The 12,883-nt window shown below is 48.8% G+C and overlaps 3 protein-coding genes across 3 annotated transcripts; 2 read left to right on the forward strand and 1 right to left on the reverse strand.

The window, feature by feature from the left end:
- Window positions 1-993: 993 nt before the first annotated feature.
- smp3 (glycosylphosphatidylinositol-alpha 1,2 mannosyltransferase smp3) lies at window positions 994-3,289 on the forward strand. The gene is made up of 4 exons (XM_025618185.1): window positions 994-1,274; window positions 1,481-1,863; window positions 1,923-2,050; window positions 2,109-3,289. The coding sequence occupies exons 1-4, from the start codon at window positions 1,166-1,168 to the stop codon at window positions 3,100-3,102; spliced, it is 1,614 nt and encodes a 537-aa protein (XP_025475954.1). The 5' UTR covers window positions 994-1,165; the 3' UTR covers window positions 3,103-3,289.
- Window positions 3,290-4,564: 1,275 nt separating this feature from the next.
- Window positions 4,565-6,101, reverse strand: BO87DRAFT_390060 (putative UV excision repair protein (RadW); the record flags this gene model as incomplete). Its single annotated transcript, XM_025624916.1, has 7 exons — window positions 4,565-4,684; window positions 4,744-5,187; window positions 5,249-5,575; window positions 5,640-5,719; window positions 5,821-5,893; window positions 5,966-6,013; window positions 6,084-6,101. The coding sequence occupies 7 exons, from the start codon at window positions 6,099-6,101 to the stop codon at window positions 4,565-4,567; spliced, it is 1,110 nt and encodes a 369-aa protein (XP_025475955.1).
- A 2,592-nt stretch (window positions 6,102-8,693) lies between these two features.
- On the forward strand, window positions 8,694-10,104 carry BO87DRAFT_342523 (uncharacterized protein; the record flags this gene model as incomplete). The annotated part of the gene is made up of 1 exon (XM_025620743.1): window positions 8,694-10,104. One exon carries the CDS (start codon window positions 8,694-8,696, stop codon window positions 10,014-10,016), a length of 1,323 nt encoding a protein of 440 aa, XP_025475956.1. The 3' UTR covers window positions 10,017-10,104.
- Between the last annotated feature and the right edge of the window lie 2,779 nt (window positions 10,105-12,883).

Here is a 12,883-nt window from a genome sequence, read left to right on the forward strand (position 1 = left end):
CGGCAAACTCCTCCGTCATTCGCTGCTGCTGACTCCACCCGGGCGGTTGTGGCCTGGTGCTGCCTGAATGGATGGTCTTTCTTTCTTCTTTCGATTTCCTTTCCTCACTTACTCACAAGACAAGCAAATGAATCAGCAGAGTGAATACTATTACACAGCACTTTGTCACAATAAGGGTATTACCTATTATTCTAGTTTTCATTGACCTTGTCTAAAACTTATGCCCATTGTGGCTTATTTGATCTATTGTGTTCATTGATGTGAATGAAGTTGACTAAAGACTATCAACTATACATCATCTGTATAGTACCTTCCACCAAGGTCCAACAAGCAACTAAGTTTCTTTGATCAGTATATACGATAACAAGGGTATTCCCTAGATGTCTCGCAGAAGCTGATCAAACGCTCTTCATCCTCTAGAAATAATCTAGAATCTAGTGTTTCCCAATGGAGGAAATCCCGACCGCTGCATCAACAACACACCCCATCAGCATTCAACATTCCATCGATCGGTCGCACTAACTCTGGGGGTGCACGGATGCAGAAGTGGAAGGGAAAGGTCTCCAGTTGTTGCCAAGTTGGAAAATTCCCATCTGCCTCAATGCTTGGGTGTCAAAATTGCCGATAGATCCGTTCCTGAGGATCCTCGATGGGCTGTCTGACCCACCAGCACAAACCAGGACTTAACTATCAACGGAGTAATTTCACCCCAAAAGCCAATAGTTCCTGGCAGAAAAGAGTGATATCACCCCACGAACACGACAACAACCATCCTTTTCCCATCCACTCGGAGTCTAACGCTTCAACTTCTCGGGGATAAACATTTATCTCCAGTGCGCTTTGTTTCTCCTGGAATCTTACGTTTTGACCTTCTTTTCTTTTCTTTTCTCTTTTTATTTTTCCTCCCTCTCCCTCTATCGCTCTATAGTTGCTTTTGCTTCTATTGTTTTTCCCTTTTCCTGCTTCTGGATAGCCCGCCCTTCATGTCCCAACAAGTCATTCCTTGATTTCTCTTTCCACGTTCACCTCCATATAGATATATTCTCGGATGCAGGACGGCTACTAGTACTAGGCAACCGGCATGTACAGTATCCCCCAAAATCAGACTGGTCCCTTGTCGCCTTGAGATTCTCCGTGCTTCAATCAACTCCCCCAATCCCAAGCCATGTGGAGACGAACGTACCTGCTGCTGCTGGTAATCCGGGTGTACTTCGCACTGTCTCCAAGTTATGTACACCCGGATGAGAATTTCCAGGGCCCTGAAGTCTTTGCAGGTGAGTCAATTCCACTGAGTCGCACAGATTATTTCCTTTCTCCCTTGCGACCTTGATCTTTTTTTCCCCGGGCGGTGCGACCGCTTGTGACTGAAGATGGCGCTCTTCCGACGCATCCCGCGCAGCGAAGCAGCCTTGTCCTCTCCGCCGCAAACCCCAAAACTACGTCGGAACTGAATGCGCACTGCTCACAAGTGATTCCCTAGGTCGCATTTTCTCCTATCCATCCCGCTTACCCTGGGAGTTCACCTCCGATAAGCCGATACGCAGCGTCTTCCCACTATGGCCGACTTACGACGTACCGATGAACCTGCTGAAGGGATTCTATACAGAAAGCGGAACACTAAACCCTCCGCCAGAGCTGGTTTACTATGTGTTGCGAGGGGTCATGTTTCTCTTGAGCTTTGTGCTCGAGGATTGGGCCGTCTATGAGCTGGTTCCCCTACCGCGCCATCGCCGCGCGACGGTGGTCCTAGTCGCATCCTCGTATGTCACCTGGACATATCAGACGCACACCTTCTCCAACTCCATCGAGACCCTGTTGGTCGCCTGGGGCTTAGTCTTGATTCAGCGCATTGTTGATAACAAGGTAGGTTTATTAGTGCGGAATCCAGATAATGCTAGCTCCTGGCTAATCACTGCTTATAGCGACGCTCGTCCATCTTCGCGTGCGCCGTGCTATCTCTCATCGCCATCGTGGGTGTTTTCAACCGCATCACTTTTCCGGCCTTCCTCCTCGTCCCAGGACTGCGGTTACTGCCTCATTTTTGGCGCAAGTACGTATTGCGCAGCCTTCTGGTCCCCCCTCTTTTCACCAAGCCTAACATCTCTTAGGCCTTTGTCCTTGCTTTCATTTGCTGGGTTCGGTTTATTCTTCTTCTGCATCGCTGTCCTTGTCGATACAACATTCTACAACCCTTCTGCCTCGCTTTGGGACGCTGTTCACGCACCTATCATCACGCCCCTCAATAATCTGCTCTACAATAGCGACAAGTCCAACCTAGCTCTCCATGGCCTTCACCCTCGGTATCATCACTTTCTAGTCAATCTGCCGCAACTCCTGGGGCCAGCGTATGTGGCGATAATACTTTCTTTGAGCAAGTCGAAAGCAATCCAGTCTTCGCTAAAGAACATACGCGCCGTCTCTGCCATATCAGCAACCGCTATGCTTTCCTTGTTTCCGCACCAGGAACCCCGGTTCCTGCTTCCATGCGTCCCGCTCCTCCTTAGTTGCCTCCGCGTGCGCAAATCGCGTCTTTTCTTGGCGGCCTGGGTGATTTTCAATGCCGCTCTAGGGTTCCTCATGGGAGTGTACCATCAGGGTGGTGTAGTCCCTACTCAACTTGCGATCCCCTCAATCGTCTCCGATAGCTTCTTCGAGGCCGGTGCCAGCGACAATGCCCAGAAATCTGCTACAATACTCTGGTGGAAGACCTATTCCCCTCCATTGTGGTTGTTAGGAGATAACACCAGCACCCAGCTGGACATCGAAACGCGAGACTTGATGGGTATCTCCGGGCCAGAAATGGCCAGCGAGCTCGAGAAATTGGTGCCACAATGCCCGAACCCCGACGACAGCAACAGCTTGGAGAATCCCGAACGCTCGATCTTCGTGGTCGCACCTAAATCCGCTACTTTCCTCGACCGGTATACACATCCCTCGCCCGACAATTCAGGTCTCACACTGCACGAGCTGTGGACTTGGCGCAAGCATCTCAATTTGGATGACCTGGACTTTGGCACTGATGGCATCCTCCCTACCTTGAACCGAGTGATCGGCAGACGCGGATTGTCCGTCTGGGCCGCACGAAGAAGTGGTTGTGTTTGACAGATTACGCTTCGAAGCATCAGATGACGTTGAAGCTCACTCGGTCAGCTGGCAGCGGGAAACAATTTAGATCGGGCTTTCGACGGAGTCGACGGAGACAACCTTCACATCTTCTTTCTTCTTCTTTTCTTAGTCATTGTTTCTAACCCTTTTTCTTGGCATTTGGCACACCCGTTCTTGATTAGCCCCTTCTCACACCACACATCCTACCTACCTAACCTACCTAACCTACCTATCACCAGCAGACTATACTACATACCCATGCTACTATATCCCATTATATACCCCACCAACCACATGAAACATCTTCCCATTCTCATCCTCAGCCAAAATCTCTCTACTAATAGTCAATCGGTACAAAACTACACGCTTAATGGTGCCCTATTACTGCGTGCATGTACCCACCATCACATACCCATTGCTATATACCCACATATCATATAACTCACACCATCACGACAATAGAATATACCCCAACTACAAAAAAATCATAATCACGTCTGAACTCTTTCCAGTTCGTAAAATATATACTAACTCCGAGAATCTCAAGACTGTTATATATAATATCACACAAATACCTAGTATTACGCAACCAATCCTACGTACTACTAATATAAACCACCTAGATCAACTAGTACCTAATTAGTAACCGTTGACATAACATAGCACAACATACCAGAATAGTGATCCCGCATGCTGGCACCCAGTCATCCGTGCCAACCTACTAGTAGTATGTATCATGTCATCCGATCAAGCGCAGATCGGGACAAACAGACAGTCATGTCGGTCGGTCATGCGTTCGGGATCCTCGACCACCCTTACTTCCTACCTTCCTACCTCCCTCTACACCTCTAGCTATAAGTAGTACTACTCGTAGTTTGTACTGCATAACACAACAAATCGGGGGTCTTGACTTTTAGCAACTCCGAATCAATAGATGATTCCTTGATATAGATAGATAGATAGATTGGGGTCGTAGAATGACTGATGCAAGGGGGAGAGAGGGAAGGGGGCGCAACGCCTTGTTTTCGTTTCCATTAACTAGATACATGACTGGAAGGTCATATTGAAGAGAGTCCGAGGAGATGGAATAATAGAAGTGAAAATAGAGAAGAAACATGAGAATATCGCGAAAATGGAAGCATCGTCCGTCCATCAGTGACACTGGCTTACTAATATGTCGCCCAGTGTTAACTAAGACGAGCGTGTGAAGGATAAGTACTATCGGGGGGTGGATCCGACAATAAAAGACACGCTCCAGCCTGGCCTAGGGTTCGCAAGCCAGAGACATGAGGTTGAAGCCATTTTCTGATCTACGTAATCGTCGACTCTCATAAGATCTTGAGGCGAAGGGGAAGAGGAGAAAAGTGGGTACATATCGACGTTAATTAGGAAAAGAGAACATGATTCGAAGCAGTGAGCAGCATCTCAAACACATGGGAATACACGGGCCGTGCTTGAATCACATATCCTCGGGATCATCGGGGTTTTCAAACAGATAGTTAGCTGCAAGCTCTTCGTTCTTGTCGCAAGCGAAATAAGCTTGAATGACCAAGTCCCGAGAGAATCCAAGCCGGCAGAGCTAGCAAAAACATGTCAGCTACGTTTTCACAGGGGATGATCGGAATATGGTATACGCACGCGTTCAATGGCATCTCTCTCCTCTTCCGTAACGTGAATTTGGGTCGTACCAGGGGGCAGCGCCTCGTCATCATCAGGTTCCTCACTCAGGAGCTGCAGGAATTGTTCCTCATTTTGACCAATGAGCTGCGCGATTTGGGGGTTTCCAGCGGCGACTTGTTGAAGGATGGGCTCGAGCATTTGTGGTTGTTGTTGGACCAACTGACGAAGCTGCTGGAAGTGGGGGTTATTGCGAAGAAATTCGAGACTCGGGAGTTCAGCGCCACCAGCAGCTCGAGCTCCTCGAGCTCCTCCCTCCTGGCCACCAGCCTGAGCGGCAGCCTCGAACAAGTTGACCGGTTCGTCGTCACCAGCGGACGGAGCGCTTTCGGGAGCAGCAGTCTGGGGTGCGCTAGCGGCAGCGGCTTGCTGTTGCTGTTCCTGTTGAATGTTCTCGGGGATACCCTGCTTAAAGTCAGCGCAAAATCGGGCAACCCATGGCCGGATGCCAGCGCCATGGACTCACATTCAAAAGGTATTCAATAGCACGGTCGGGGTTGAAAAAAGCAGCCCTCATTGCACGGTTAACATCACTCCGAGCGAAACCCATTGCCTCCATCTGAGCCACGACAGCTTCGCTCTGAGTGCCACTCAGCAATGCGGAGGGGTCATTAAATGCGGAGCCCTGTGCCTGGGAGGCCCCCGCGGCGGCCGGGGAGGGAGTCGAAGGAACAGCCGGTGTAGTGGAAGCGGCAGAAGGGGCTGGGGCGGGAGGCGCAGCAGGGGTCGAGGTGACTGCTCTGGATGGGGTGGAGGGCGCTTGTGACGAGGTGCCGGAGGAAGTAGCCTTGGGCTACACCACGAGAAATTAGTCCTTCATCCAAAAGGCATGTATCCTTAGCCTGAGGGCTACGTACCTTAGAGACCATGCACACTATGAACCCCTTCTCCTCGATGTTGTATGACTCGATCGTCTTATCATCTTGAAGGATCTTTCCTGTTGGAGGGAAGAACGGTCAGCGCTGAAATTACAGCCTAACATAGTGGCAGAGGCCATCGAGAATGCTGCAGCAACTGTAAGATGCAAAAGATACTTACCAGAGTAGATGAGCTTAAGCTGAGGAACCTCCCATCCCTTCTCCTTGGAGATCTTTTCCTTCACTTGCCCGACCTGTCGGATAATTCATTTAGCCCCGCACTGACGCCGGCAAAGTCACGACGCTGAGAGAAGGGAACGACCTACCGTCTCCGAGGGCTCTGCATCGATTACAAACTTTTGTTGTTTCAGGTCCTAGAGGAGGGAGAACAAACATGTCAGACTCGAGGACAAGCAGAGGGGGTGGGGTAGAAATCACGCGTACCTTGAACGTGAGCTTCATCTTGCGCCACCGGATGGAAGAGAGATGGCTCGGTGGGGTGGTATGCTGGGGAGCACGGCGATGTAGAGGAAGGGATACACGGGGGAGCTAGAAGCACCTGTTGATGTAGTTTGATGAGGGGGAGGGAAAGAGGGGGGAAACAATCAACGGTCTGGGAATAAACCGGAAGAGCAGCAAGCGATGATTGATGATGACAATCATGACGCCGGAGCGAGAGAAGGAGCTGGGCGGGAGGCGGTCACTCACGGTCTTTCCTTCCCCAGCCACTCAGCCACACGAAACCCCTCGCTAGTTTGGTTTTGTTTTGTTTGGGAAGGTACTACTCAGCCACTCTTTTCACATAGTAAAGGGTATACTACTTATATCTATCTATCTATCTAATTAACTTTCAATGTGATGGCCATAATTGGAGGCTAAATCAATGCTCCGAAAATATCACTATTCGCTCGAAATGCTCCCCAGAATATTGTAGGCAGCCAGTTCCAAGAAATAGGGTGTATTGAAAGTAAAGTACTAGTTTTGTACCTTGAATCAGGCAATTGCTGTTACTAGTACTATTGCCATTCGGGAAGTTATCGATGGAAATATATCTTCGTTCAATCATGCCGACCACCAGTCCTGAATCAAGAATTGACCACAGCAATACTAGTACTACCAGTATTTATTTGTTACCATCCACTTTACATATTCAATACTATGACTCTGCAATACAGAAAAGTATCATCTGATTACTATTACTACCTATTACTTACGCGACAGTCTTCCTTTTCCTGCCCGCTCCACTAAGCGATGCGCCCAGTTAACTCTTCTCGTTCTGCGCCGCTTTCTCTTCTTCCCTGATATGATGAAACCATATACAATAATTCTGTAACCTATACGGAGTTGCAGTGCTTGGGTACTTTGGATGCCGTGCCACTCGTGGCAAGGGGTATGGCCCTATCGACCTGTCGTATAGATGTATCACATGGAGTGGTTGATGCGGTGGAGAGAACTACTCTTACCAACACGAAGCCATCAGGGGAAATTCTCACCCCATGAACTGCAGAGTTCAATAAGACTCCATATAATTCCATCTCTACTGTACTGATTGTTTGCTCTTCCAGCCAGAATCATTAGATGATGATTCTAATCTCTTTTACCTCCCCTCCCAAACCATTGGTTAGGGGGAGCAGCTGCCTCCCCGCTTCTCATCCTCACAAGTAACTATAGCGGCCCCTCCCGGGAACGGAGTGATAGATCACAGCTCTGCTTTGCAGGACTTGGGCGCTCCCCAAGTCCCATCCAGGAATCAAAACAGACGATCTCCCAATTAAGGCTTTCCCGGAACTCTGGAGATCCTCCTGGCCGCTGCGAATAGCAAAGCCAGCCTGATCTGACAAATTCTCTTCTAGACCTGTTCCATATGATGAGGATACCTCTGAGGTATGCCATGCAGAGTTGGCGATTAATTCGTCACTCCCCTTTGGTGGTGAACTTGAGGTTCAAGCTCAGAGTCTTTGTCTTTGCATCGTACTGGGAGATAATCATACGAAGATTAAACATGTAGGTTCATGAAGGCTGCGTGGGTGACAGTTTCTGATGTTAAAGGCATGTCATCCCTGGCCGTTGGAAGTCATCGCCAGACCATGAGCTTCCCTTTGACGTATATAAATACGAGTCAGCTTGACAGTGATCATGAAACCCTTTGTTAATATGTTTTCTTTTTTTCGTTTTCCTTCCTGGTGCCCCTACCTTGACTTGACACGACCACCCCCTTCCCTTTCGTGGCAATCGAGAGGGGCCCATTTCCCCCAATAGCTGGCAAGACTAGGGCATCGAGGGAATGGTCGAGAAAGGCACCTCGATCACCGAGCCTACCGATCCGCACTAAGATTGGTATGATTCCCATCTGCTCCTCTGGCAGCCCCTGCTAGTCTAGTGAGATCGAGACCCTGGAGGCGTAGATTGCTCGGCTCCAGGTCCATTCGCCATTGCCATTCGACCGCTGCTCGAAGTAGTCAACGCCCCCCCTGTCATGATAATCCTGGTAAATGCATACGCGCTTTTTCTTCGAACAATCCATGCGTCCTTATTCAATTATCCTCGGGGAACCCATTCCCCCCGTCTTTCCCTCTTTAGCTTAATTGATTGACTCTCGTTCTTTCCGGGTTGTTGGGTATTTACTCCGGCTCGACCCTCGTCCACCATTGTCCCTCGTTTGATCATTGCTAACTCGTCACGCCCACGATTTTGTCCGCCCGATCTTTTCCATCGAGACATTATCACACTGTCCTTCCATGCTATCATATTGCCTCTGTACTTCCCAAGGCTTTCCCTCAAGTCCAGAACGCTCTCGACGTCACGGTCAGTCCAAACTACGACGGCCGGCTTGGCTTGGTACCAACTGCCTCAATCGCTTCGGCTGAGCTGTGCTGCTGCTAGACTCGACATCTTTGAGCCCCTTAATTTGAATATCTGAGAAGACCCTTAGAAATATTCTGGCATCTGCACCTGTCCCTCAAGGGCGATCGTTGGACACTGTCTTTACCACGAAGTCCGCAGCATCCATCTTCCTTCGTATAGTCCTGACCCCCCTTTTTCATGTCTCTTAGTATGCCCAGGGCCTCCCCGGCCCGGATCCTAGGTGGCACTACCTTATTATCGACGTTCATTACTACTATCCTCGATGGCATGTGCTTCACCTTCTCCAGATCCCTCTCATCTCGCGTGTCTTCGGTGGAATCGGCCATTGTCAGCTTGGGCGCAGTCAGCTGTCTTGCGCTTGTATCCTTGATGCTCCTCTGGATCAAAGATATAAAAAGTGAGCCTACAGAGCAGTGCAGAAACCACCGAGCCATTGCATATGGGCTTATTGCTGCATATTTGTCAGTGGCCACTGGCGTGACGGCAGGAGGAATAGCATGGAGTGCAGCTCAGTCCGTGTCAGCCAAGAAGTCGGTCACAAGGCATCAGTCCTTGCTAGTGGCTCGCTGCACCATATGGGCCATTTCGGTCCTCAGCCAAGGCATACTAGGAGGCTATTTCCTGACAACCTTGGCGAGACGGGAATCCACTAGCAAATGGTCGCCGCCATCCGTATCCCAAGAGCTTGAGGTGCTTTCTGACAAAGCAAGCGTGAAAGACGCAAGCACCGTGCAATCATCCTCTCTGGCCAGCGAGTCCCAGCGACCATCCGCTGATCTGAAGACGAACTCCGATACTGTCCCTCCGATCCAACCGTCTGTTTCAAATACAGAGTCCCAGGCCTCAAATCGCTATTCTGGACGCACACTATTCCAGCATGACTCCAAGCAAAGCTCGTTTGACCTGCAGCGATCATACGTACCTCATGGAGACAGCACAGCCACGCCGGCCACAGTAGAGGAGCATCCCGTTGACCAAGCCGGCAGTGCAGCAGCTGGGGTCAAGCTTCGCCCTGAACCCCCCAAAATTCGACGAAGCTATTCCGATACAAAGCGATCCTTGGATGGCTTGGTTCGCCAACCCTCGTCAGCACGGTCATCACCCGCGACTTCATCAACACAGCTGGTGACTCCCGCCAGACCTGCCCCTCCTAAGCTGAAACTCCCCGATGAGAGCTTCATTCATCCGTTATTCCGCTCTGACAGCTCATCGCCGCCCCCGACCCCAATGCCAGGTACCACGGTGATTGCCTCACCAGCAGCCGGTCAGACTATTTCCGTGCAGGCCTTGAACCGGGTCAGATCCACTCGTTCGCTGCGATCCCAAGCACCACGCAGCAGATCGCCGCTGTTCGATCAACCACTGAACGGGATGGAACGGAATACCGAGTCACCGGAACCCAGCGGTCGAGGATCTCCCATGCCCAGCTTCATCATGGCGGCAGATGTGCGGAGCAGTATATCACGGTATGAAAAGAAGTATGACTTGAATGAATCACCGGATGAGAGCTAGCTGGGCCAAAAAGGGGCGTGACCGCATTGCAGGTTTGGGCTTACATGTCTTTCTTTTGTTCTTTTTTCCTATGTTGATAGATATCCTGGACATAGCGTTTGATGTAGTTAGCAAGTACTTTCCTAGACAAGTATAGATCATATAATGCATCATGGCTCTCTACTGAATGGCGGATATGCTGACAGCCAGTAAGTACATTATATGTGGCTTGTCAGTGCTAGTTTTTAACCGGAGGTGAAGTTGGAACTCCGAGGTATCGAAATACATCATAGGAACGAATCATGATCGAATTCTAAGTAGAAGCCACTATCCTCGATCATGGAGATCAAGGTATTATGTCTATATAGTCAAACACAACATCCAATGACAGCATAAGAAATTAACACGATCAATTATACCTTAGAATATCCACCAAAAAAAGCCAAGCAAAACCATAAATGCCTGCGTCATTCCGACCTAAGTATAGAGCCCGATTCTCTCCCTCAAAAACCTGATCCATCATACGGTGAACTTGGATCAAGTTGCGGCCTTTTTTATTTCGTGCATATCCATGCAGATGTACATTTGTCATGGGCCAGACTCTTACGAAGGCGCACATTCGTTATGAATTGGCGGATTTCTGGTTTGCGATGTTTTTTTTTCTTTCCTTTTCTTTTCTTTTCTTGTCTAAAGTTTGTTTCGTGTTACGAGGTAAATCAGAAATTGAGTGACTGGCTGATACTCTTATTTTCCTTGTCCCCCGGGAAAGGACTTCTGGCTGAGGGGGTAAGCGGATATTGAATCATCTCTCATCACCTTTCTCATCAGCATTGTGAGTTGGGTAGAGATGAATTAATTGGGAAATATTAGGATTAAGGGTTGAAGTGACGAAGTTAAGGAGGGATAAGGGGGGAGGGGGAAGAAAAGGCTTGATGATGGTGATTGATCTGTGTCTATTTTTGACAATATATGGAAGGGAAGGTGGGATATTGACAGGGAATAGAAATGGCTCTAGGTGAGGAATTGAAGAACTTGTACTACTGTCTCGCATCATAGGAGAAAGAGAGTTTTTAACATTTTACTTACTTAACTTACTCCGTAATCGGAAATGGAGAGTTTAGTTATAAAGTACGAGGAAGCAGGAAGGTACCCACTTTCGGAAAACCCATCCATCCATCAATCATCTACTAGATTACTAGATAGATAGATACTACTTACAAGACCACGTAGATAATAAATAGTAAGTCGTACATGAGGTACCACGGACTAAGTTTATACGCAAGGATCTTAACACGTGTGTACCTATCTTTATGGACCACCATTTTTCCCTTCGAGCATTGTCACTCAAAGGATCATTGGCAGTCTCATCGAATTGTTGCACGGTTTCAACGCGATTTGTCGAGAAGGGAGTAAGTAGTCGTAAGTAGTCCGGAGTCCGACGATGATAATTCCCTTAGCGGTGATTTTAGTGCTTGGAGCTTACTCGGTTTAGTTGGTCAGAATTGGCTGGGATGGAATTATACGGCCACACGGCCTTGCTCGACTTTACGACGTATTTCCGACTCATTCCATCCAGCTTTTTTTTGACAGTCGCTCGCTCGGCTTTTCCACGCTCATCTGGTTTTTATTTTTTTTAACCTTTTAAAATTATAAACCTCTGCGTATTTTTTTTTGTGCTATGCTGGGTTAAAGGCCCATCTGACTATTATTTGATGATTTAATAATAAATTATATGTCTCCTTTCTATCTTCTAATTTCTACTCGGATATTGGGAACGTGGGCCGGGGTGGTCGGTCCCTGGCTCCTGCTTTTGCGCCACTCCAAGCGGCCGGGACAGCCAAACGGCCCAGTCAAATTCCTCGCCGTCGGTCTTTTTAGTTCAACTAACACTAACACTGGCTTGAACTGAACTCATCACCCATCAGCTTCAAGATTCTCCATCATAATCTTGTCTAGTTGTGGTGGTGGTGGTGGTGTCTTCTTCCTCAGTTTTTCTCTTGACCTGTTCCCCTTCCTTCCCACGGACTTCTCGACCATCGCAAGGTACGGCACTACTTAGTTTAAACACTCCCTTTTGCGTGTCATTTGGGGTGGTGTTATTTTTTTTTTTTCTTCCCTTCTCCTTCTATTGTCTTTCCCTCCCTTTTCGTTTCCTGGGGTTTCCTTTTCCTTTTCGCTGCTCTACGAAACATCACCGGACTTTCTCTGCCCGCGCATGAAGATCAACTTTTGGGATCAACCACCCGAAAGCTCCATCAATTGCTGGGGGATCGATCGTTCTGGTAGACCGTAGTTACTGCTGCTGCTACTACTACTACTACTACTACTACGACGACGACGACGACAAGCTGGAGCTGCTGTTTCTGCTTGCTGTTGCTACCTCACTAAACCAACCAACCTTTTTAACTACTACTTTCTACTTTTTACTACTTCTACATCCGGCGAAGTTCGTCCTTGTACTGACGGGCTTCTCCTCTCTTCTGTTCTCTCTTCTCTCTTCCTTTCTCACTCCCTCTTGACAGTCTCTCTCTGCCAGGCCCGCCAACCAACCAACCAAACAGCGGGTAGCTTTTCTTGCTTCGCTCACTTGATCCACTTGGCCGAACCTCTCTTTACTTCATTCCCTCTCCAATCTCCATTTGACTACTACTACTACTATCTCGACTTTACTACCCTCGCGTTCCCGCCTGGGGATTCATTCAATCAATCTACTACTTCTTCCTACCTTCACGCTGCTTGCTGTTCCACGCTCCGAGGAGGAATTTTTCCTTATTCCCTCCCCCCCCTCAGGTATGTTCTCATCCTCTTCCCTCCTCATCTCCCCCATTTCTTGCCCGATTGTTCCCCCGTTTTACTTTTCTGTTTCTGCTCTCCTTCCCGCAACCACG

The sequence above is a fragment of the Aspergillus neoniger genome, assembly GCF_003184625.1.
Source record: "Aspergillus neoniger CBS 115656 unplaced genomic scaffold BO87scaffold_36, whole genome shotgun sequence".
NCBI lineage: Eukaryota > Fungi > Ascomycota > Eurotiomycetes > Eurotiales > Aspergillaceae > Aspergillus > Aspergillus neoniger.

Bases quoted from the DNA above. Each gene is read 5' to 3' on its own strand.
- smp3 (XM_025618185.1), top strand. From the start codon at position 1,166: ATGTGGAGACGAACGTACCTGCTGCTGCTGGTAATCCGGGTGTACTTC. The intron at 1,864-1,922 runs GTAGGTTTATTA...CACTGCTTATAG, and splicing joins AGCGCATTGTTGATAACAAG to CGACGCTCGTCCATCTTCGC. The intron at 2,051-2,108 runs GTACGTATTGCG...AACATCTCTTAG, and splicing joins CTGCCTCATTTTTGGCGCAA to GCCTTTGTCCTTGCTTTCAT.